This window comes from Schistocerca piceifrons, chromosome X (assembly GCF_021461385.2).
Source record: "Schistocerca piceifrons isolate TAMUIC-IGC-003096 chromosome X, iqSchPice1.1, whole genome shotgun sequence".
Classification (NCBI taxonomy): Eukaryota; Metazoa; Arthropoda; class Insecta; order Orthoptera; family Acrididae; genus Schistocerca; species Schistocerca piceifrons.
The window spans coordinates 960,791,974-960,819,211 of NC_060149.1; the positions used below are offsets into that span (position 1 = coordinate 960,791,974).

At 39.7% G+C, this 27,238-nt stretch overlaps 1 protein-coding gene and 1 pseudogene across 1 annotated transcript in view; one reads left to right on the forward strand and one right to left on the reverse strand.

Moving 5' to 3' along the window:
- LOC124722810 (molybdenum cofactor biosynthesis protein 1-like) overlaps positions 1–20,701 on the reverse strand; it is a 43,462-nt gene extending 22,761 nt beyond the window's left edge. Inside the window, exons 1-4 of the mRNA XM_047247939.1 lie at positions 20,573–20,701; positions 19,171–19,391; positions 17,199–17,235; positions 15,676–15,885 (exon numbers count right to left, since the gene is read on the reverse strand). Coding sequence (XP_047103895.1) covers positions 15,676–15,885; positions 17,199–17,235; positions 19,171–19,391; positions 20,573–20,701 — 597 coding nt within the window. The remainder of the gene's footprint in view (positions 1–15,675; positions 15,886–17,198; positions 17,236–19,170; positions 19,392–20,572) is intronic.
- Positions 20,702–21,439: 738 nt separating this feature from the next.
- LOC124722811 overlaps positions 21,440–27,238 on the forward strand; it is a 57,376-nt pseudogene continuing 51,577 nt past the window's right edge.

Consider the following 27,238-nt stretch of genomic DNA (forward strand, 5'->3'; position numbering starts at 1 on the left):
TTCCATCAGATTCAGAAGGGGTGAATTTGATTCTGGCCTCGTGACACTGAAAGTCATATTGTTGAAACATGTCACCTTCATTAGAGACAGGGTGTGGACAGTGCACAATAATGTTCACACAGAACAAAGCTGTTATGGAGCCTTCAGTTACTACCACAGGACCCACAGAAGACCAGGTGAATGTCCTCCATAGCATAATATTGCTCCCACTGGCCTAAGTCTGTAGCAAAGTGCACCTTTCAAGCACCAATTCACTCTGTTGACGGTGTATGTGCACAAAACCGTCAAGCAGGTGTAATGCGAAACACGAATGATTCAACCAGATGACACATTTCTATTGATTCACTGCCCAGTCTCAATGCTCCTGAGCCACAGAAATTGTAATTCAGCAGTGTTGTCAACATGGGAACATACGGGGGTTGTCTGCAGCAGAGCCCTATGTTTAACAATGTGCAATGAATGGTGTGCTCTGAAATACTCGTGCTTCCACCAGCACTGTGTCATCAGACGTGCCACAGAAATTAGCTTCCTCAGCCGAATGTCATCTTTTTCAAAGGAACCATCCCAGCATTTGTCTTAAATCCTTTAGGGAAATCAAGGAAAACCCAAATTTTGATGGCCCGATGGGACTCGGGTCCGTTGTCCTCTCGAAGGCAAGTCCACTGTCTGACCACTGTGGTGGCATGACCTAGTCTTAATTAAGCCAGAAAATCCTGGGAAATGCTGACATACTTATTGATTTAAGATATAACAATTTAAAACAATCCTTTCATGAATTTCACTACAATTTTCTGCTCTTTTGAAAAAAAAATTCTTTTGACTGTTTTGATGTTGTTTATTATGTTTAAATAATGATGGCAGTCTCTATAAAAGGGCAGTTTGACTTTTAAGTTTAGTTATACTGTTTTAAACTACATCCTTCATCTATTTGTCCACCCAGAAGTGCTATAGGATATAACTTGAAGACTATGGTGAGGTGGTGGGGGACAGTCATGTGTTGAGAAGGAGGTGCTGCCAGAAATTAAGTGTGTGAGGTGACGTTATTGACACTGCATACAGGGAAAATAAAAATACTCTATTCCATATTCATTTACAATCTTCGTCTGGCCCCCATATGGTTTTACTTTTCTCCAATAAGAAAAAAGAAATTGTCAGTAACTGTCTTTATAAGGTCTTAAAAGGAAACAAACAATAGAAAATCTGGGCTGGAATAATGACCATATTATAAAAAAGATACATTGCTATTCACTGTATACAGGAGATGTTAGGTCACAGACAAGCACAACAAAAAAGACTACTAAACACATAAGCTTTCGATCAGAAAGTCTTCTTCCAAAGTGGACAAAACACACACACACACACACACACACACACACACACACACACACACACACACACACACGACCGTTGCGCATCATCATGGGAGAAACAACGGTCGTGTGTGTGTGTGTGTGTGTGTGTGTGTGTGTGTGTGTGTGTGTGTGTGTGTGTGTGTGGGAAGGGGGGGGGGGGGGGTTGCACCAAAAGCTTACGTGTTTAATAGGTGGTGTATTTTTTTTTTTTTTCCCCCTGCCTGCAACACAACATCTACACTATACAGTGAGTGCCAATCTATCATTTGATAATACTGTCGTTACCACCTTGCCAAGAGGCATATTGTGGAGTAATCCGAAGGGCTCTACTAATTTGTACAAGAGGGAGGAGAGCACAATCTCAATGTAAGTTTTTAGAAAACTGGTATGTGCATTAATTCTGCAAACCTTTCAGAAAGGACATGGTATGCATTTCATTCAGCAAGATGAGTAATAAACAATATTAGCAATACTGCATCAAACTTGTTCACTTTCATCTTTGGATTAAACATTCGATTTCAGAGAGTACAGAATTTGGCAGAATCAAATTTTGGGGATATGTGGAACTGGGACAATGGCGTATTTTTTACCCATTCAACAAACTAAGCACTGCTGATTGCTACTTTTATTGTGTCTGCTGCTGCAATGCATATATGAAACTGTAAGTGCAGCATCTATGATGGAATAAAATGTTATACAAATGAAACAAACAGGCACAGTGAAATAGAGTAGTATGGCTCATCATTTCGGTCTCACAGATTAGCAGGTGTTGACTTGAAAGATAATACTTAAGAAGTTGAATCCAAAGGAGAGGATGTACCGTATTTACTCAAATCTAAGCCGCACTTTTTTTCCGGTTTTTGTAATCCAAAAAACCACCTGCGGCTTAGATTCGAGTGCAAAGCAAGTGGAAGTTCTGAAAAATGTCGGTAGGTGCTGCCACAACTAACTTCTGCCGTCGAATATATGTAGCGCTACACAGGCATGCTTCGTAGGCACAAAGATAAATACTGGCGCCAAAACCTCTGTGTCAGTAAATAAATTAAGAAAAAAGGTGGAAGACAATTTTCATACATTATCCAACGAAGTAAATACAAATTCCGTATTGTTCATCTTCGAATGTAGCAGAACTTCAATGTATTACGAAAATCCGACTGGCAAGACTGTTTGGGATGTTTGTCAATATGGCCAACTCTACGTTCTGAATTTATTCCTACCTGTGAGAAGAGATGGTTGCTAATAGGAACCTGATGAAATGTGAATCACATGCAGTATTCTCTTCATCATAAGAGTAATACGAATATAAACATTTTGCCACGTATTCTTTCATGTTTGCTGCTATCTTATTTAAATCCTGTCTGCCTAATAAACTACGAAACTAGAGTGAGACAACAGCAAACGCGGAAGGATATACATATCGTGTCATGTTTATATTCATATTATTCTTATGCCTAATAGTGATACAGTCAGAAATGAAGCACGGCAACTGACTAGATTTTTAAATCTAAGATGACTCTAATTTCTGTGCAGAATTTGATGTACTAAAGAAGCGGCCGCAAAGATTTTCAAATGGAGGAAAAGTTTTCGCCTAACTCTCGTTCAGAACATGTTCTATCATACGCAGTCTATTATTTGGTTCTTGTTGATCATTATCAAAGAAAGCAGCAGTGTAAGTAACAAGAAATAGTAGTCTCTTGCCATTGTTCCGCTAATGAGATGATTTCTTTCTCTCTCTCTCTCTCTCTTTTTTTTTTTTAATTGTAGGCGGCGGTAGCGTGCACAAAAGCAAGCCATGCCGCGAGCGACGACAGTCCGCAAACACGCACTATCAGAATGCGACAAACAATGCATGACACAGTACAGTAATGCATTTTCAGCTTAGAGTGACATAAACGCCTATAACAAGGAAAACGGCACTTATCAGATCAAAGCAAAATAAGCAATCGATTCAAACCAGACGATGCATGTGAAAAAGGAAGGGTACCAGTATAAATACGGACGGAGCGCCCAACGCATAGCAAAGGCTACCTGGTAAAGCTTAACTGCTAAGCTTATGACTCGAACCAAACTACTGTAGCTGTATCGTCAATCATTCGACCTAAGTTGTGTCTCATATTACAATGGACCGACTTTGTTTCGATTTGGAGGTGCGGCCTAAAACTTTTCTCTCCCCTTGAACTTCGAGTCTCAAATTTCAGGTGCAGCTTAGATTCAGGAATTTTTTTTTTCCTTCCTTTATTTCGAGTCTCATTTTTCAGGTTTGAGTGCGGCTTAGATTTGAGTAAATACGGTAGGTGGTATTTCAACTAATTCTAACTATGAAATAAAACAAAGTACAGCAGGGAGCTCTGACGAATCAAAGAGCAGCAATGAAGATTCTGATGAATAGTAAAGTATGAGTTAAGAAATAAGATGCTACTGAGATCGTAAATTTTTGTTGTGTTGATGAATCTGTTAACAAACATATTCAAAAATGCACTGAAACATTGGCACATGTAGTGTTGGGAGGTGATAAACTGTCATTACTGTTAGAGGAGCTCCGTATTTCTTGCTGTTCTACTCCTACATGACACTGTATCTGAAGGTATAGAATGAATCTTCACTGGCTAGAGAAATGGGTAACACAATTTTACAAGTCTCTGCTGTCATGTAATCTCTTCAGGGAAATCGTGACTGTACTAAGATTCGGTTTGTGGTTGACAAGGTCAGAGTCATTAAGAAATGCAAGGCAGCTACCATGTCAGTCCTAGAAGAGAGAGACATAGCAAACTGTCAAAGGATGTACATTCCCGGTGCATATGTTTGTGGTGATGTACTAACCAAGTAATACTGTGTGTCAGGCAGCGCATTACTCAAGAACCATCATGGAAGAATGTGGAGTGGTAATTTATGTAAAAAACAACATATCTTACAATGCATTAGATTTAAAGAGCCATTGTATAGAGCAACAAATTGAAGTATGTGGTGTTGAGATTACTGTAAATGACTTCACGGCTGTAGTGTTAGCACTGTATAGAACTCCCTCAGGGAATTTGAATGTATTTCTTGAGCACTTAGATTCTTCATTATCCATACTGTACTCAAAGTCCAAGAACTTGATAATTTCTGGTGACTTTAATGTTGATTTCCTAAATGAGAGCAATAGTAAAGCTGATTTAGTACATTTAATGGAGTCTTATAATCTGATGGCAATAGTAGATTTCCCAACTCGGGTTACTGTTAACAGTAAAAGTCTGATAGATAATATATTTATAGATAAGTCTACATGGAATGAGATCACTGTACATCCAATCCTTGGCGTTTCTGATCATGGTGGTCAATTGCTTAGGCTCAATTACATCAGTGTGTGCAACAGTTCCGAGCATTCTTGGAAATCTTTTAGGATAATAAATGAACAGGGCCTTAAAAAATTCAATGATAGCCTAAAATAGATAGACTGGAGCCGAGTTTATAGGGAAACAGATGTAAACAAAAAGTACAATTCATTTTTAAATGAATTCATGTCTGTATTTGAGTCCATCTTTCCCAAAAAAGTAGTTAGAAATAGTCATATAGGCAATGCCAAGAAGTCTTGGATCACTACAGGGATAACAACATCTTGTAGAACAAAGAGAATGTTATAAAGTTCTCTCAGGACTTGTAATGATCCAAAGAAACGACAACACTACAAACTTTACTGTAGCATTCTCAAGAAGGTTATAAATAAATCTAAAAATATGTGCATAAAATCAGAAATTGAAAGCTCAGAAAATAAAATTAAAACTATATGGAATGTAATAAAGAGGGAAACTGGCAGGACAACAGGGAACATGTCTCAGGTAGAGATTAAAACAGGGGACAGTATCATTAAGAAACCTGAGTTGGTTGCAGAAATATTTAATAACCACTTTTTGAGAGCAGCAGAGAAGACAGGCTGTAATGGTTCCATGGAAGAATCATTGTCCCTCCTACAGAAAGCTATTAGCAACAGAATCCCACAGTTATCCTTATCTCCAGTTACTGTAAGCGAAGTCATAAGAGTAATTAGATCATTAAAAAATAAAAATTCTGCTGGTGTGGACAATATTTCTAGTAAAATTCTGAAACACTGTTATAAATTTGTTAGTCCCATCTTATGCAACATATACAATGCATCCCTACAAGATGGGATTGTCCCTGACAGACTTAAGTTGGCTGTAGTGATTCCTCTCTTTAAAAAAGGGGATAAAAGCATTGTTACAAACTATCGCCCAATATCCCTATTAACTACCTTCTCGAAAATTCTAGAAAAACTCGTGCACAGGAGGATTGTAGACCATCTCAACTACCATAGTATCTTAAGCAAAAATCAGTTTGGTTTTCGTGCCGGTCTTTGTAGTGAACAGGCAATATTCTCTTTCAGCAACCAAGTTCTGGAAGCCATTAACAAAAAAATGTCTCCAGTGGGTATTTTTTGCGATCTTATGAAAGCTTTTGACTGTGTAAACCACCAAATTCTTTGGAAAAAGGCAGAATACTATGGTTTAGGTGGTACTGTTGGCTTGCGGCTACAATCATATCTACAGGATCGGAAGCAGACTGTAATGCTAAATGGCTCTTCTGGAGAACCTGCCTCGTCTGAATGGGGCACGATAACGTGTGGTGTGCCTCAAGGCTCCGTTTTGCGCCCACTGCTTTTCCTCATCTTTATTAATGATCTTCCTCTTTGTTCTGAGACAAACAGCAAATTTACCCTGTTTGCCGATGATACCACAATTCTAATTGACGATTTGATTGATGATGATCTTGAAAAAACTACAAATACTGTTTTTAATGACATCATAAATTGGTTCTCCTCAAATGGTCTCTCACTCAATGCAGATAAAACTCATTATATGAGGTTCCATACATCACATAGTAATCCCGATGAAATTGACATAAAATGTAGAGATCAACCAATACAGAAAGTTGAAGACACAAAATTCTGGGTGCTTACATAGACAGTAAATGTAATTGGTCAGTTCACATTCTTCATCTATGTAAAAGACTTAGCTCGGCAACATTTTCATTACGGGTAATTTCTTCAGTGGCTGAAGTTGACTCTTTTAAGGTTGCCTACTTTGGCAACTTCCACTCATTGATGTCATATGCTATCATATTCTGGGGGAACCAACCACTTGCAAAAAAAGTTTTCACCATCCAAAAAAAAGCAATCAGAATAATGTGTGGGGTCCATCAAAGACACTCTTGCAGGCACTTGTTTCGGAAGATAGGTATCCTAACAACTGCCTCACAGTTTATTTTTTCCTTGCTGACCTTTGTGTGCAAAAATTATTCCATCTACCAAGACAACAGTAAATTCCATGGTTATAACACCAGAAACAAAAACAATCTACATTTAGAAATGAAACGTCTCACTCTGGTACAAAAAGGAGTTTACTACTCCAGCATTAAGTTGTTCAATGCTCTACCACTACATATCAAATGTGTTCATACAGAACTGCCAAAATTTAAACTAGTTCTCAAAGATTACCTGACAGAGAAATCTTATTATACTGTGGATGAATACCTGAAATAAAATGTATACCATCACTAAACTTATTGTGTCTAGAAGTAGTTCAATTGATTTTATTGTGCATTTGGGCATTAGCACACTTTTTGCAACAGCAGATTGGCTGTACATGTATTTACTCTTGTAGGCCTAATATCTGATTTAACTTTGTGCTCTTATCTTTAACCTTTATTTGAAACTCCTTTTTCTGTCAAACGGTTGTTATGTTGTCTAGCTGACAGTGTATCTGTTACTGTATTTATAGTATGTCTTACTTAAACTATGTACAATTTGCCATTGAATTGCCCTTGTATTTATTGTAAGTTTAAATTGAAACCTGTACAATTTGACACATTCTATATCCTTGTGATTGACTCACTAACTGGATCTATGGAACAAGAAATAAATAAATAATTAAATAAATAAATAAATACTGAAGTGTGATCCAAGTCGCACAAATATGGCTTTAATAATAACCTCCAAACAATATGCCTCTAAGGACTCAACAAGACACAGAACACTGATGTGCACATTACAAACTAGAATCACACAGAGAGTCAGTCAGCACTGTTCCACACTTATATATGTGCGAGTCATCAGCAGATGGCACGGCAGGGACCGCGCCGCACGCTTGGCTCCCAGAGACGGAATCCAGCAGCCAGCCTGCAATGATCAGTCGGTGACCAATTTAAAGACGCATGTACGGCAACACCACTCTCGGTGCACTCACGCTGACACGTACTAGTAGCACGATACAGCAGTGATGAGTAGTAGTACCCCTCCTGTCTTGCGCGCCTTTTATCTGGCTCTACAATTTACTTTCCTAGACCCACACAAATGCCCGATCCTCCTAATTCAATTTGCCCTGCAGACTACTCAAAATTCATAAAGAAAAAGAAGCCACAATTGCACTTTGTGTGCCAGTTACTTTCCAATACATTGGCACCAGCTGATCTTATTTAAGAATACTCAACTTTCGTAGCCATACAGCACATCCTTTGCTTCCTGGCCTAAATCCAAGTTAACTCCCAGCGCCCCTGCCCCCCCCCCCCCCCCCTTCACACACACACACACACGCCGCTCCCCCCCCTCTCGCCACCACCCAAATCAGCTAGTTGTGTGCTGTTATCTCACGTCACACCCTAGTCTATGAGTGCCCAGCTGTCTGTCGCCTGACCCCTCTACCTGTACCCCTAGCTAGCCCACAGATGGCTCCCCACTCTCCCACGAGCCACTAAATGCTTCCCTCCAAACCCCTCCCATCTCTCTCCATCTCTCACATTGCCTCAACCCACCCCATCCTACCCTACTCTAAAGCCCCACCTCACTCCAGAACACTCACCGTGGGCCAGTAAAGAGCTGGCAGTTGAGCGACCACAGCATAAGGAGACATGCGCATGTGAGTGTGTGTGTGTGTGTGTGTGTGTGTGTGTGCGCGCGTGCGCATGTTTTCCCTACAGCTAGAAAAAGAAAGTGCATTCTGGAAGCTCGCCAAGCAACGTACCTTTTAGTTTGGAAGGTAGAAGGCGAGGTACTGGTGGAAGTAAAGCTGTGAGGACGGGTCGTGAGTCGTGCATGGATAGCTCAGATGGTAGAGCACTTGCCCACAAAAGGCAAAGGTCCCAAGTTTGACTCTTGGTCCGGCACACAGTTTTAATCTGCCAGGAAGTTTCATATCAGTGCACACTCCAATCTCATTCTACATACCTTTTGTTCTTGTGCCTATCGATGAGACAGTGCTTCTGCCTTTTGGTGAGCCATCTCCTTTATTCCTAAATAATTCGTAATTTTCAACAGAAACTTTCCGTACGTTATTATTGCATCCTACATTACAATATGCAATTTCCACAATATGTGGTCATCTGTGAATATAATGGGGGTAACAACTGTAGGAGACCAAAAACTGACTGCAGTAAGCAAGTTCAAGTTATTGTACACTGCAGTAGTTACGCAGAGGTGAAGAGGTTCACACAGGATAAGCTAGCATGGGCAACTCCATGAAACCAATCTTCAGATGGAAGATCACAACAATAAAAACATTTGATTCAGCATACACCAGACTCCAAACAGCATACACAACCTGTATGCTCGGAAACACAGAAAATCATATTGGTTCCATCAGCAGCAAACTTCAGCCCGTAATTGTTATGGAACACTGCGGCGATCTTGTTCATTAATATAACCCAAAACTGGGGAGTAATAAGAGAGTATTGTTGTAACTTCTTATCAACCTGGTTACCAAAATACATATTAAGAAGACTGGTAAAGTGTTATTTTAAAGGGATCACTCCAAAGCGCCACGAAAGTATTTGAGCAATGTATAAAATTAGAGAATCAGTGCACAATATTGAAAGCCTATATACACTATCTATATCTGCATGACTAGTCTGTAATTCACAATTAAATGCTGGCAGAGGGTTCAGAGAACCACCCTCAACCTATTTATCTACCATTCCACCTCCCTACAGCATTTGAGGAAAACCAAACACTTCAATATTTCCGTACAAGCTCTGATTCCTCTTATTTTATTACAATGATCATTTCTCCCTATGTAAGAGGGCTCTAACAAAATATTTTCACATTCGGAGGAGAAAGTTGATGATTGAAATTTTAAGAACCTGCTCCAGCAAAATGATTTTGCTTTAATGACTGCCACCCCAATTCACATGCGATATCTGTGGCATGCACTTTCCTGTTTCCCAATAAAACAAAATGAGCTGCCCTTCTTTGAACTTTTAAATGATGTCCTCTGTCAGTCCTATCTGGTAAGGATCCCACACCATGCAGAATACTCCAAAAGAGGACAGACAAGTATAGTTGTAGATAGTCTCTTTAGTAATCATAATCTTCTAAATGTTTTACTATTAAATCACAGTCTTTTGTTTGCTTTCCCACCGCATTATCTATGTGAGCATTCCAATTTAAGTTATTTGTAAATGTAATTCCTAAGTATTCAGTAGACTTCACAGCCTTTAGATCTGCGTGAATTATCATGTAACCAAAATTTAGTAGATGCCTTTTACTACTCAAGCGGATGACATAACAATTTTTATTATTTAAGGTCAGTTACCACTTTTTGCATCATATGGATAGATAGCCTAAATCATTTTGCAGTTCATTTTGATCATCTGATCACTTTACAAGACAGTAAATGATTTGCAAGACTGTAAATGATAGCATCATCTAAGAGGACTGCTCAGATTCTCTCTTAAATTGTTAATGTAGATCGGCAACAGCAGGTGGTCTGTAACACTTCCTTGAGGAATGTCAGATATCACTTCTGTTTTACTTGATGATTTTCCATCAATTTTTCTGACAGGAAACCACACATCCAGTTGCACAACTGAGACAATACTCCCTAGGCACACAATATGATTAGAAAATGCTTGTGAGGAACTGTTTCAAAAAGTCTTCTGGAAATCTACAAATATGGAATCAATTTGAGATCCTCAGTCGACAGCACTTATTACTTTGTGTGACTAAAGAGCTAGCTGTGTTTTAAAAGGTCGATATTTCTGAATCTATCTTGGCTATTTATCAATGAATCATTATCTTTGAGATAATTCATAATATTCAAACACAATATATGTTCCAAAATCCTAATGCAAATCAACATTAGTGATATGAGTCTGTTATTTAGTAGATTACTCCTCTTTTCTTTCTTGAGCATTGGTGTGACCTGAGCAACTTTTCAGTCTCTAAGTATGGATCTTTATCAAATGAGTGGCTATATATGATTTCTAATGGAGCTATTGTATCAGCATTCTCTGAAAGAAACATAACTGCTTTATGACACTGAGGAGAGCTACTACTAAGTTACTCACAGTTGCAGTTGTTCTTGATTTGAATACTGCAATATTTACTTTGTTGTCTTTGGTGAAGAAATTTCAGAAATCCGTGTTTAGTAACCCTGCTTTAGTAGCACTGTCATCAGTAACATTACCACAGCTATTGCGCAGTGAAGGTATTGGTTGTGTCTTGCCATTGGTGTACTACACATGCAACCAGAACCTCTTTGGATTTTCTTCCAGATTTCAAAACGATGTTTCACTATGGGAACTATTAAACACATCTTGCACTGAAACCCACCCTAAGTTTCGAGCTTCAGTAAAACATCGCTAATCTTGGAGATTTTGCATTCTTTTAAACTTTGACATGCTTTTTTTCATTGCTTCTGCAGCTGAGTTTTGACATATTTTGTGCACCACCCTTTTAATTTATTTGGTATCCTTCCAATTTATTTGGTATATATCTCTTAATTGATGTCGATACTATTTCTCTGAATTTAAACCATGTCTGGTCTACACTTACATAGTCAGACTTGAAGGAGTAGAGACTTAGTAGAGACCGTCTCCTTGGAAGGCATCAAGTTAATTTTTATCTGCTTTCTCATTAAATGCCCTATTGTGTAGGGCTGAAAATTAATAGAGATAAGGCAAACAGAATGTGCAAAGTAAGTGGAAATTACTCGTCTCTTCCCTGATTACAGTGCAATAGAAGATACTACAAGATGTTGACAGATTTCCATATCTCGGTAGCTTTATATGTAATAATGAGGTCACAGATGCAGAAATCACCAGCAGAACTGGAAAATCAGTCCATATGGCAATTAGGTCTGTAATATGTCAACAAATCTTTGACTGTACTCCTTTATCGTTTATATGTGTGAGACTTGGGAAATGTCAGTAAAATCAGCACACAGTCTCCATATTTTTCACCAACAATGCTAGAGATGAATTCTGAAGATGTTAACCCAACCAAGTTACAAACGATGAAGTGCTGAGAATACGACGTCTAGACAGCCTGCACAAAATTATTGTTGAAAGAAGACTGAAGATTGCAGGTTATGTTCTACACATGTAAGGTGGAAGAATCCCAAAATCAACACTGTTGTGGAAATCAATGGACAGATACAGATGTACAGGAAGACCTTTTAACACTTGGAACTTTTGCAATGAATCTTCAATACATGGACACAAACTTGGAGGAAGGTGAGAACTTGGCAGCTGATCGAGTGAACTAGTGGAAACCAGTTCCTTGTATGGTACACAGCAAATCTGAGTAAGTTAGTAAGTAAGTAAGTAAGTAAGTAAAGTAAGTACAACTGGGGATTTTGCAAAACTGTTGGATGATCCATATTATTGTCTATATTTGACACTCTTGGACTTCAACCTTTTCCTTGATGTGTATTCTTCAAATTGTGAGTTTTATGAGAAAGGTGATAGGTACTTACCAATCAGCATTCCCTCACACGAACTGACATTGTCTCTTTGTAAATTCTACTGTGCTAACAATTATCTACTGAGAATCCTCGACTAGGTCTCCGCAGCTCAAATGAGCCAGTTTCTTTTAAATTTCTGTCTTTGGCTATAATTGTCTTCCAAGTATGGTGACACAACATCCTGTCATGAAACTTTTGCCTTTACATTTGTTTACTTTTCTGGACTCTGCCTTTTTCTGCACTGTGCACTAAATACACTATGTGATTAACGCCCAATCTCCAACAGCCAATCGTGAACTGTAAACAGTTGTAAACTCTACCAGGGCACATAACAAACAATTAACATTTGTGTTTTAGTGTTCTAAGCTGTGAGGTCATCAGCGGACAAATAATTTAGTACCTATTCCTGGACAGCCGGAGTGGCCGTGCGGTTCTAGGCGCTACAGTCTGGAACCGAATGACCGCTACGTTCACAGGTTCGAATCCTGCCTCAGGCATGGATGTGTGTGATGTCCTTAGGTTAGTTAGGTTTAATTAGTTCTAAGTTCTAGGCGACTGATGACCTCAGAAGTTAAGTCGCATAGTGCTCAGAGCCATTTGAACCTATTCCTGACGTGCTGTTGTTTGGAACAACAACTGACATGATCCAAAATATTACTTTCTTTTATTATAGCTTCACTTTTATTTTGTCTAATGATTACTAATTTCAGTATCAAATTCCATCATCAAGCCACTATATGATCAGAAAGCATAGTGTATCGTTAAAATATTGTTTAATAAACAGATTACCATTATATCATCATTCCTTAAAGTAATGTCCAAAGTGGAAGGGCAGATGATTAATTTTGAGTATATACAAAAGTCAGAGTACTGAACCGGATATGAAAGAAGGAAAACCAGAAGGGCAGTGAGAGACGGGTGCCTTCTATCACCTTACTTCCTTAATATGTTCATCAAGGAAGTAATAACAACAACAAAGAAAAGATGACAAGAATCAAAAGGTAATTTCTGGAATACTCCAAGGAAATGCGATAGGACCATTACATTTACAATGTATATAAATGATCCAGTAGAAAGTGTCAGAGGCTCCTTAATATTGTTCACAGGTACTACACTTGTCCATCAGAAAGTAGCAACAACAGAAGACAGTATCAATTTGCACAATGACCTGCAGAGGATTGGTGAATGATGCAGGCTCTGGCAGTTGACCCTGCACATAAATAAATGTAACATATCACACACACACACACACACACACACACACACACACACACAGGAAAAGAAATCCAATACTGTCAATACTGTACAACTACACTATTAATGACAAATTGCTGGAAACAGAATCTACCATAAAATATCTAGAAGTAACTATCCAGAGCAACCTTAAAGAGGAATGACCACATAAAACAGCAATAGAAAAGCAGATGCCAGACTAAGATTCACAGGAAGAATCTTAAGTGAATGTAAATTACCTCTGTGTCCTTACCCAGTAGGACTGACAGAAGAGAGAAAGAAGATACAATGAAGTGCGGAGTGTTTTGTCACAGGATCATTTATTCGCTGTGACATCATTACAGATATGCTCAGCAACTCTAGTGGTAGATGCCATAAGAGAGCAGTTGTGCATCACGGAAAGATTTACTACCCAAATTTCGAGAGAGTAGTTTCCGAGAAGAGTCTGACAACATAATAGTTTCTCTCATATACAATTCACGAAATGATCACGAGAAGAAAATTTGAGAAGTTAAGAGCTAATACAGAAGCGTACTGACAGTCATTCTTCCCAAGCACTGTTCACAAGTGGAACAAGGCGGAGGGGATCAGTTGGTGGCATGAGACGTACCCCCTGCCACACACAGTTAAGTGGTTTTTGGAGTATGATGTCGATATGGAAACTTAATTGCATGCATATACACTGCAGATTGACAACATCGCAATAGTAAATCAGAGTAGGAACTAAATAAAATGTTTCAGGCCTTAAATCAAGAAGTGGTAAAACTAAAGCTAAAAATGAATACAAAGAAGACAAAAGTTATGGCTACAGACAAGAAAGGAGGTGGAGGTAGGACTGACACAAGAACAGGCAATGAGCAACTCATGAAAGGGACTGAAATTCACTATCTCAGTAGCATTTTGCAAGAAAACAATCAATATTTCAAGGCATTCAAGAAAAGAAAAGCACAGGTGAAGAGTTCCTTCCAAAATAAGAAGAAGCTGCAACTGAATAAACATATCAGCTTCCACATTAAGAAAATATTTGTAAATACTTTTGTGTGGAGTGTTCTGACACACAGATGCAAAATCTGTACATTAGAAAAGCCAAAGAAAGCTCGCCTCAAACCTGCTGAAATGTGGTTCTGGAGGAGAAGTACAAGAACTAGCTGCATTGACAGAAAAGTTAAAGGAAATAGGAGACAAGAAAGAACCACTGAAAGTTATAGGCCAGGGCAAAGCAAAATACACTGGACACTTAACTGGAGACGATAATCTTTTAAAAAACATTTCTGAAGGCAAGATCGTAGGTAAGAAAACAAGGGGATGACTGAGAACATCCTACTTAAACAATATGATCAATGAATGGGATTTTCTTCACACATGGAGATGAAGACAACTGCTGAAGAGAGAAAGCTGTGGCTGCAGAGACAAGGTTTAACCTTTTGGAAGAGTAAGGACAAACTAATACAAAATATGAGTCTGCATGGTAGCTACATATGGAATAAATGACAACTTCTTGTGTGCAGTCATCAAGTCACTTACCCCTGTAGGTGTCTTATCTACTAAAAGTAAAGGTCACTGTTGTGCTTTCAATAGATGTGAACTGCACCCTGAAAATGGTATGTCTAGTTTGCAGTTGTACAGAAGCTTTTTATTTTGCAAAATGGTTCAAATGGCTCTAAGCAGTATGGGACTTAACGTCTGAGTTCATCAGTCCCCCAGACTTAGAACTACTTAAACCTAACTAACCTAAGGACATCCCAGCCTGAGACAGGATTCGAACCCGCGACCGTAGCAGCAGCACGGTTCCGGACTGAAGTGCCTAGAACCGCTTGGCCACAGTGGTCAGCTTTTATTCTGCAAAGAAATTTTTGATAATAAGATGAACTGATGCTGGTACTTGCTACTGAAACCAGTAGTACTTAGACACAACAAAAGTGTGACTACAGAATTAAGAATAATTTTTCCAAACAATCGAGTATTTTTTCAAAACAACACCACAATAGAGGAAACTTATTTTAAACTAAAGACACAAAAGAAAAAAAGAGAAACTGTAAAGATCTTGAGTCTCATAAGACTCTCTTGGGAGGAAAATATAAGATATTTAATTGGTAAACTTGCAAGGCATACTTTTTTATGTTGTATAAACTATGAAACTGTTAGCATCGTCAGCTAAAATTTACTTCTTCTGTCTTAATATACCTTCCTTCACTTACAGCTGCAGTGTGGAGACAGGGGTGAGGGTGGGAGCGGTGATGGGGGCGAGGGTGAGGGCGTACTGCTTTAAAATGGTGATTCTTGTATTGATATTCTTAACAACAGATTTATATCTTTTGCTTATGAAAGTCTGCATGCGATGACAGCTGCACTAGTAATACCTTCACAGGGTCGTATTCAAGTTGCAAGGCTAGATCTATGCCAGCCATGACACGCTCCCAGCCTTTCCTCCTCGTGATCTGGTTGTAGCGTTGGGACTGCAGGGTGTCTAAGCTGATGTTCAGACCGTCAAGCCCTGCCCTCTGCAAGGCAACCAGCTGTCTTGTCAACATGAGGCCATCGGTTGTCATTAAGACACTTTCGAGATCTTTTATTTTCTTCAAGGCACCTGTGAAACAGCAAATTACTCTAAAGAAACTGAAACAAATAATTTGTAACATTGCTGCTGCATATGAAACAAACCTCCAGTTGATAAATTGAAAATACAAATTCCTTAAAAGTTAACTGTACTTTTGCCCTAATACAAAGAGATAAGAAGGGTTAATAAACTGAATTGAAGAATGCAAGTTAAGATAGCAATGAAAAAATAATTAGAGGCATGAGATCACCTACTGCAACAGGGAAATGGGAATCAATATGAACCATTACCCAGCTACTGTCAACTGATTCCATGTCTCCATGCACACTGTATAAACCACTGTGGGTTGTACGACAAAGTACATTGTTGTACCACACATTATGGTTTTTCCCCATTCAATGCTCATGTGGAGTGTGGGAAGAATGATTCTTTAAATGGTTCTGTGCATGCTGTAATTAATCTTGCCTTCATGGTCCCTATAGGAGTGATACATATGCGGTTATTGTATAATCCCTAAATACCTCACTTAATACAGGTTCCTGAAATTTCATAAGTTGGGTTTTGTCATATATTTGGCGTCTATCTTCACTTGTCTGGCATTTCCAATTTTTAGTAGCTTCTTGATGCTCTCCCATGCATCAAATAAATCTATGATCAATCATGCTACACTATTTTGTATACATTCAATGTCTGCCATTAGCCTTATTTGTTATGGGTCATACTTAAGCAATATTCTAGAATGGGCCACACAAGTATTTTGTAAGCAATGTCCTCTATAGACTGATTACATTTTCCAGTATCTTACCAATGAATTGAAGTCTGCATTCTGCTTTGCCTACAAGTGAGTCTATGTCACCATTTCGTTTCATCCAGATATTTGTATGAGTTGACCAATTAAAACTGTGATTATTTGATAATGTAGTCATACAATACTGTCTTTTATTTGTTTTGTGATGTGCTCCAATTTACATTTCTGAAAACTTAAACTCAGTTGCCTATCTTTGGACCAATTTGAAATGTTATGATCTGACTCAAATTTGTGCAGATTTTTTTCAGGCAATAATTCATTATAGACAACTCTATCATCCAGGAAAAGTATGAGGCTCCTTATAATATCGTCTTCCAGAACATTAAGGTACAACATTAATATAATGGTATAAATTGCTATAACTGTATAAATAATTTTATAAGTGTGTAAAATACATTGAACTACTTGTTACAACAAAACATTGTACTGGTATACTCAGCAAGATGTTAAATCAGCAGATAGCTACATTTTATGTTCAACATTTTGTGTACAGCATATATGCTGGAAAGGATTTATACCCAAATTAAAGAAATCTGAAGAAATGGTAAGGTGTTTCTGGAAAAAAAATCCATAAAAACTCATACAGTCCAATTTGCTATTATGTCACTGTTACTGAAATATAATACAAAGTAACTGAATTCGATGAACATTCTCAGAGTGCAATATGCCTCAGAGTGAAATGCACAGTAATGTCAACATTATTTTTCAAGGCTATGTTTGTGAAAATGGATGAAAGCAAACCACACATTTTGTTCTCAATCTGCGGAAGCATTATGCACTGTGAAACACTGTACTGCTGTTCTACATAAAAGCTGTCTCATTGCCAACATCTTTCCCCTGCTGGCTGTTCTACACTTCTCATCACTGATTCAACATGTTGTAAGATATTTTATGCTGTATGACACCACAGTCCAATCTGGTTAGGATAGCATAAAAATAATATATGAATTTCAGTATTGAAACTGGAACAGCAGAACAGCTCTCATCACACTGGATATCAAATCGAGGTTGGATTACAGCCATGGGTACATCATTTCATGCTACTCAACTGTATGTCATATGTCAGAGTTCATCAACTGTAGTGGCTGGCGACTGGTGGCTGGCGACTGGTGGCATAGCCATCTCTTGGCATCCAGTGAACAGACGTTCTACACAGGTGACAGATTTGAAGAAAATGCTGGATACGGCAACAGTGGAACACTCTCTGTATCGAGGTAGCTCAGTACAGCTCAGGTGATGTGTAGTCTTGCATTATCTTGTTAAAAGATAACATCACGGAGCCCTTGAGAATAGGGCACAGCGATAGGCCTTAACAAAACACAAATGCAATGGCTGCTGTCCAAATTACTGGCTATGTGAACCAGAGGTTGTGACATGTATCCAGTTGCACCCCATACCATCACATCACATGCTGGACCCGCATGTGAATGACAGGTACAATCTGGCCAGGTCTGTTGGCATCAGAGCCTCCACACACGAGTACATCAATTGTGACGATGTTGCAGAACCGAGACTCATCTGATACGATGACACAGTGCCATTCCTGTGTCTGGCATTGTTGTCAGTTGCACTGCTGTCGGTTCACCTCTCTCTAGAGCTGCATTAAGGGCTTGACAGTCTATGCTGCTCCAGATGCCATCACATTGTCTGTGTGGATACTTGTCTCACTGTATACAAGCCCACTTCCTGACTAAATGTACACAACTTCACTGCAGGATCACGTACGCATGAGTGAACACTTGTCTGCCCTCTCAGGTGCTAGTTGGGTGGCACTACTGAGGCCCTGCAAGGCATTTAGCATGGTCCTCCTGAACCTACCAATTCTATGTTCGCACAAAATGAGATTCTGAGCAATGCAAGCAGCAATATAGTGAAACAATAAACCAGAGCCCCAGCAGACCATGAGCCTGCCACTGCCAAATCTGGAATGCTTATAAACATTTCTCCTTCTTCCATTATGCTTAACACGGTCTTCGTGTAAACAACCAACACTGAAATAGAATTTCTGAATGAGAAACCTGCTCCATAAGCTTTTCTTGCATACAGAATATGCATGGGAGTGCTGAAAAGTAATGCCTCTGAATTTTTTATTCTGTTCTCAATATCGGTCAAGGTATGACACTTCACGCATATTACTTGGTCAACTTTCCCACTTCACTGACTCGTGGCACATCCCCCTCCCGCAAACAGATGGAGTCACAATAGGCAGCCCACTCTGACCAGAGATTGTGAATATGTCTACGGTGCACTTCGAGGAAGAGGCCCTGATGTCATCTAAATGGAAATCCATCTTCTTCTTCTTCTTCTTCTTCTTCTGTTATGTGGATAATTTCCTATTTCTGCAGGTATTGTGCCTTCTGTTTCTTTTTCATTACAAAAACATATTGATTCAAGTTTATAAAGTCACAACTATGTCACTGTGATTTGTGTAACACACATTCTGGAACATGTTCCAGGAATGTCAAGAAACAGACAGCTTTAAATACTTACTCTAGCTCATCTTTCAAGACTTGCATGCCAACAACAACACCATCTATCCAATCTGCTTTTATTTCACTTTCATGTAAAGATTTCTCCACAAAGGATATCATCTGCCATGTAGGCAGTGCAAGAGGAAATTCCACACTCACATTTGGGTAATCAAGTGGATTCTGTGTCTTGTCAGAACCAAGTACAATCAACCCAATTTCATCTTTACCACTGGTAAATATCTGGAAACATATTAAATGGTAAAAATAAGTTTTGTTTATAACAAGTTGTATACCAATAAAAACATCACACACAGATACTCTTTATAAAATTATTTAATTGGATAGATAAAAAATCTACTCACCAAGCAGTGGCAGAACACACACATAAAAGACTGTTGTGATAGGCAAGCGTTTGGAGCCAGTGACTCCTTCTTCAGGCTGAAGGGTTGCAGGGAAAGCAAGAAGGGTGAAGGAAAAGGACTGGAGAGGTCTAAGAAAAGGGGTAGATTTTGAGAAAGTTACCCACAACCGTGGGTCATGGGTGACTTACCGTACAGGATGAGAAGGAAAGACTAATTGTTGGGGACTGCATCCGGCAAGATTCGGAAACCTGAGAGCTTAAAGGTGGAAGACAGGGTAATATGCAAGACAGAGATTACTACTAAAACTGTACATGAGTTAATAAGAGTGAGAAGCTAAGAGTATTGTATGCAACAGCTGTGGGAGGGGGCAGTGAAAATAGATGGAAAAGACAATGAAAGATGTAGAAAGCTAAAACGGAGTGAAGCAAAGAGTAATTACAGTGAAGAAAAGCTGAGACAGGAGAAATTAACGTAAATTAAGGCAAGGTGGGTGGTGAGAAACATGGACACGTTGTAGTGCTAGTTCCCACCTGCGGAGTTCTGAGAAACTGGTGTCTGGCGGAAGAATCCAGGTTTCATGTGTGGTGAGACAAGTGCCGAGGTCACGTATGCCATGTTGTAGAGCATGCTCTGCAACAGGATATTGCGAGTTTCCAGTATATACACTATGCCTGTGCCCATTTATCCTAACTGATAATTTGGTGGTAGTCATGCAGATGTAGAAAGCTGAACAGTGTTTACATAATAGCTGGTATATGACATGTGTCGTTTCTATTTTTCGCCTGATCCGCAGTTCTGGGTGACTTTCTCAAAATCTACACCTTTTCCTGGAACTCTCCAGGCCTTTTCCTTTACCCTTCTTCCTTCCCCTTCAACACTTCTGTCTGGAGGAGCCACAGGCTCCGAAAGCTTGCCAATCACAACAGTCTTTTATGTGTATGTTCTGCTGCCGCTTGGTGAGTAGATTTTTTATCTATTCAATTAAATAATTTTATCAATAATTTATTGTTTATGTTGTTATAGTTACTCTTTATAACCTACTTAAAATACATCACGTACCCTCCTCTCCACAATTCTTCGAACACATAGTTTTGCCTTTTGTAAAAAATCACTGCGTTTCTGTATAACATACTTGGAGTCAAAGTGTCCAACATCTATTACAATTATAAACAGAAGAAAGAAAGTCATTGTATTTATTGGCAGTATTAAGCAATCAAATATTTTGAAAGAGTTCCAGTGGTATAATTTTACAATATCTTACAAATAAATATATACATTTATTCTTTAAATCAGTTCTTAGCAATAACATAATAGTATAAATTGCAGAATCAATATAGCCAATTTTAATGTAATGACTGCAATACAAATACAAAATAACAGCGGTAAGTTATAACAAATGAGAGAGAGAGAGAGAGAGAGAGAGAGAGAGAGAGAGAGAGGCATTTAGACAATGTTTCATTACAGTGTGAAACTTATTAGAATTAAAATGAAGCCATAGTGAATTATTACATTCCAAAAATAATAATTATTGTGTTCTTTCACCCCAAAATAATACTTTCATTAGGTAATATATACTTTTAATTTCAGAAATTTTTACAACAGCTCTGAACTTCACTGCTTCGACGAATTTATTACATGTGTCAATGAATGAGGGTTGATAACACTGCTTCAGTCATTCAATTGTTCGTCATGTGATATTCGCAATGTTCTTAATAACTTCTTATGTAAAGTTCTATAATCAAAAAGATAATCTACGTAAGTTTTAAAACTCACAAATCTTTAAACAACAACTTGAAAATGGGTATATCAGTATTTTGTAGATTCTAGCATTGCTAGATTTACTTTTAAATTTTAAAGTATATGAGCAGATTGAGCGACTTTCCATCCAGAAAATTTGCTGTTGGCAAGACCTCACTACGAAGAAAAATGGTCTTTCCGGAGTCAAATGCTAAAAAATACATAAATACCAGCATTGTAAGTGATACAAACAGGTATTAAGCAACGGGCATAAATATCGTTCTGCTTGACGAGAAGAAAACTAGGTAGATGAAAGAGTAAATTGGGTGTTCACTTTTCAGTTGAGATCATGTCCCCCATATGTGAAGAAAATAGCCAATATGTAAAGAGAATTACAGATAAAAAGTTTTCTAGAATGAGATTTTCACTCTGCAGCGTAGTGTGCACTGATATGAAACTTCCTGGCAGATTAAAACTGTGTGCTGGACCAAGACTCAAACTTGGTGATCGTAACCCCAGACCTGTGTTGCCGTTTTGGGAGGTAGATCTCGTATCTGGAAAGAGGAGATGACAGTTAGTGTACAATGGGCGAGCAGCTGCCATCAATTTTTGATGGTGCAGAACCCACAATAGTGGAACTGCTGCCTAGTAAAAAGGCACCTGTTACCAGTCTTACCCCACAATAGTGTATCGAATCCAGACGTAATGTCGAAGCTGATAAAAAGTCATATGAGAGATTCCTGTACTCTAGGTGTGACTGCACCAATGCTGCATACAGCCATATCAAAGTAGAGTGGACCACACCGCGGTCGGTGTCGCTGAGGCATAGAAGAGCATTCAGGTGCGACCTACATGTCTGCTTTAGTTGACAAAGACGGGGAAGCCATGTCAACTAGGCATCAAAGACCGGTCCTAAAAAACACAATGACAGAAATGCATAATGTAGGTCATGGCAGCCAAAAAATGGATGCTATGAGTGAAAGCCCAGGATTGTGCTTGGTGTATTGCTCCCTGCATTCTGCCTCCAGCAATAGCCGTCGCGGACGAACAAAAAAGATGGGGACACCATATGTCATGCAGCTGCCGCCAGATCACTGATAGCCACAAAAAGGAGAGCGACACTCAAAACAGAACCTTGTGCAAGCCCCTTCTCCTGCAGGGGAGGATGCTACAGGAGGCACCAACCTGTACCCAAAAAGTGTGACATGGAAGAAAGTTCTGGATAAAAATCAGGAGTGGGCCATGGAGGCCCCACTCCTTTAAGGTGGCAAGGACGTTATGGCACCATGTGGTATCATAAGATATATACGCAGATCAATGAAAACTGCAACAAGGAATTGATGTTGAGCAAAAGCTGTTCAGATAGCACACTTCAAGTGGACTAAATTATCTTCAGTAGAGCGCCCTTGGCGAAAAGCACCCTGGATCGAAGCCAAAGATCCGGGGATTCAAGGACACAATACAGCCTTCGACTAACCATATGTTCAAGTAACTTGCAGGACACTGAGTAAACAATCTGGACGACAGCTGTCCGTTTGAAGAGGCAATTTATCTGATTTCAAAATTGGAATAACGGCATTTTCTCGCTACTGGGAAGAGAATTCTGCATTGCACCAGGGATGGTTAAAGAAAGGCCAGGTACATTGACAGAAAAATTTGCAACACCAAAAAATAATTAATGTAGAGTAATGAAATACCAGGAATATATTTGTTGAGACAACGTATGTAAAGTGATTAATGTTGCAAGATCAGAGATCAATGTGAGTGTGAGATAAGCCACTGCAAATGTAAATGTAAATGCTGGTACGCTGTTGTACACGTGTCATGTGTCAGTTTGTGGGATGGAGTTCCATGCCTGTTGCACTTGGTTGGCCAATATAAGGACAGTTAATGATGTTTGTGGATGGGTTGAAGCTGTCATCAGATGATGTCCAATATGTGCTCGATTGGAGGTAGAGCTGGTTATCGAGCAAGCCAAGGCAATATGTTGACACACTATAGCATGTTGGCTTACAACAGCAGTATGTGAGCAAGTGTTATCCTGTAGGAAAACACCTCCTGGAATGCTGTTTGTGAATGGCAGCACAACAGGTCAAATAACCAGACGGACATACAAATTTGCAGTCAGCATTCGTGGGATTCAGACAGACAGTTTTGTCAGTGGAAAAGCGAAAGCCATTGTCGATGCTCCAGGAGTAAAGACAATCAAGACATTGCTGAAGATGCCACTAAGTGAGACAGGTTCATAGAGAACTGCAATAGAAGGCAAAATCGTCAAAAAAAGGGAGCCGGAGATGCCCAGTGGGAGACAGGCCATTATAGGGTTAATGGCGATAGCAAAGAGAATGACACTCAGAATGGAACCCTGAGACACACCATTTTCCTGGATAAAGGTGTCCGACAAGGCAGACCCTCCATGCACCTCGAAAACTCGGTCTTTTAAAAATGTCTGAAGGAAACAGGGTAGGTGGCCACGGAAGCCCCACATGTGAAGAGTATGGAGGGTACTAGCTCTCTAGCAGGTGTCATAGGCCTTCTCCAAATCGAAAAACACGGCAACAGTCTGGGATTTCTGCAGAAAACCATTCTTGACATGGGTGGGCAAAATAATGAGACAGTCAACTGCAGAATGCCGTGTTGAAAGCCACACTGTGCATCCATCAAAAATTGTGAGACTCGAGCCACCATATCATCTGGGCATGAATCATATGTCCCATCACCTTACGAACACACTGGTAAGAGAGATGGAGTGGTAGCTAGAAGGAAGAGAGTGTGTGTGTGTGTGTGTGTGTGTGTGTGTGTGTGTGTGTGTTTTTGTGTGTGTGTGTGTGTGGGTGTCAGAGAGAGAGAGAGAGAGAGAGAGAGAGAGAGAGAGAGAGAGAGAGCTAATTTCGGCAAGGGCTGGATTTCTTAGAATCGTGAGTGTTACTGTGCTGCCTTCACTATGAGGAAGCTAGGTCACGCTCTCACTTCATCTCAATCCTCTGCCCTGGACCAGACACTGTTAACTTTCAAATGTTGCAGCACATTTCTCTTGAGGGCAAGCACTTTTTGCTTAATACGGACAACCGGACCTGGGCAGAGGGCATGTTTTCCTGCCACTGTCGTGAAGCCACTGTCATACCCACACCTAAGCCTGGTAAGGACAAACAACTTCCTTCTGGCTATCACCCACTTTGTTTACCCATGTCATGAATGGTTTTCTGTGGGAGTCCCAGACTGGCTGTGTTTTTCAATTTGGAGAAAGCCTACAACATTTGTTGGAGGACTAGTATCATTTGTACTCTCTACACATGGGGCCAACTGCCCCACCTCCTTGAGGAATTTTTAAAAGACGAGTTTTCGAAGTACGTATGGGGTCTGCCTCCTCGGACACTTTTATCCAGGAAAATGGTGTACCTCAGGGTTCTGTCCTGAGTGTCGTCGTCTTTGCTGTCGCCATTATCCCTACAATGGCCTGTCTCCTGCCGGGCATCTCCAGCTCTCTTTTTGTTGACAATTTTGCTATCTACTGCTGTTCTCCATGAACCTGTCTCATTGAGTGGTGTCTTCAGCAATGTCTCGGTCGTCTTTACTCACGCAGCATCGACAGTATCTTTCGTTTTTCTACTGACAAAAACATTTGTATGAATTTCTGGCAGCACAGCTGGTTTCTCCCACCATTTTTACATCTTGGGCCTGTTGCTCTTCCATTCATTGACACTACAAAATTCCTGAGGCTCCTGCTTTATACAAAACTATCTTGGTCCTCCCACTTCATGCTCCCTGCAGCTTTTTCGATGGGTGTGAACCCTTCACAATCTTGGCTTTGTGCGGCAGCCCATCTTCACCTTGACCTTCATTCACTTTCTAAAGGCACTGCACCAGGCTCAGTCTATTGCCTTCAGTTTCATGACCTATGCATGGAATTTTGCAATAGTATCTTTGTGTACACTGGTGGCTCTTGGACTGACCATGGTGTCGGGTGTGCCTTCAACGTCAACCAACATTTTTTGGTACTGACTTCCAGCACATTGCTCAGTATTTACAGCAGAGCTCTTCACCCTGTATCAGATCATGGAGTACATCTGGTGACATACTCTTTTCAACTGTGTCACTGCTCAGACTCTCTTGGCACCCTTCAAAGCCTCTGTGCACTGTAGACTGTCCATCCCTTAGTGCACCGGTTCCAGGAAAGCTTCCACTTGCTCACTTTTTATGGAGCCACTGTGATGTTTATGTGGGTTCCAGGTCATATCGGTCCAAGAGGTTGCTGATACTGCTGCCAAAGCTGCATTCCTCGTACTTCAGCCCAATAATTCTTGCATTCCCTCTGATGATCTCTTGTTGCTTTCTGTCAGGAGGTGATGTCACTTTGGCATCGCCACTGGTCCTCCATTCATAGGAATAAGCTCTGGGTTATTAAGCCTCTCCCAGTGGCTTGGACAACCACCTCTCAGTCCTCCTGTGGCGAGGAGGTCATTTTAACTAGGTTGCATATTGGGCACTGCCTTTTTAGTCATCACCATTTGTTAAGTGGTGCTCCCCTACTACTTTGTGCACATTGCACCCAACTTTTAACTGTCTGCCGTTTCCTGAGGGGATGCCCTTGTTTTTTTTACCATTTACATTCCCGTTTGGGTTTGCCATCTGAGTTATTGTCCGTTTTAGTGAACAATGCGTGGGCTGTCGACTGTGTTTTACTTTTTATCAGTTGTAGCAATATGGTGAAGGCCATTTAATTTTTAGTTCTGGGCCTCCATTTCCCTATTGCGTACTTCATAGACCTTTCTCCACGTCCCTGTTTGTAGCTGTCCTCTCTTCTGTCATTAAACGTTGACATGTAGTCATTTTTAACTCCTCTCTTCATCTTTGTGTTTCACAGTTTTGGCATGGACACATATGACCCTAGGTGTTTTTGCGCCCTAAAACAAAATGGGGGAGAAATACAAAGCCCTTACATTCTTTTGTCGACTTATGTCTTTACCTCCCCTTGAGACCTCAAAATTTGTCGGGGAAAAATTCTAAAACGTGTCTGTGGAATCAGAGAAATATCAGGGAATTTCACTTGGAGAAACTTGTGGCAACCCTGATTTCAGGTTTTTATATATGGAAATTATTTTTGCTTCTAGTATTGCAGTTCTGAATTGCTGAGTTCATCTTAAACTAACTCTTGTTATTAATCACAAATACCATTAGGGAATATAACTTCTATAGGCATGTAAGTGTGAGAATCCATGGGTCCCTGAAGAAGCTTTTTCAACATGTAGAATAAATATTTTTTTCCGCTTAGCTGAAGTACCTCAGAAGATTATGCCATATGAGTAAACTGAGTGAAAGTGTGTTAGCAATCCTTTGTCCAGTTTGATACAGTAAGAGATTTCTAAGCACAAAATGGGCGGAACTGAGCTTCTCGGTTAGCTGACTCACATGCTGGTCTCACACGTGAGTGGTATCTGCATACCCAGGAACTTAGAACACGGGAGCCTAACTGCCCATTTATCCCTGCTTTTGATATTCGTATCTGTAAGTCACTTTTATTTCTTTAGAACTGCACAATACAAGTTTTTAGGCATTAAGCTGGTACCTGTGGATCAGTACAAGCCTGTTCTGTTATTCTCCTGGATGTTTCTGGTATGGATGAGTTTAGATCTTGCATCAATAAGTTTGTGACACTGCAAAACATTAGAGTTTTTCCAAAGCCCTCCAGTGCCCCAAGTAAATCATTTTTGTGGACTTGGCAGCAAACACTGTGTGCCACACCATATTTTATGTTCTCCCTTTTTGAGTTTAATCTTATTCCTGTCTTATCATTTGTTAATGTGACCTTCCATTTTCTGTAGTTAAAGTACAACTCAATCCATGCAAGGGGAGGACTTTTAATGCCATACTATTTTAGCTCCCCCTCACAGAATTTTTTAATCTAAACAGTCAAAGGCTTTGGCAAGACGACAGAGGGGATAATTTCCACTATTTAATTCTACTGGAAATGAATTTGTGAGATATTAT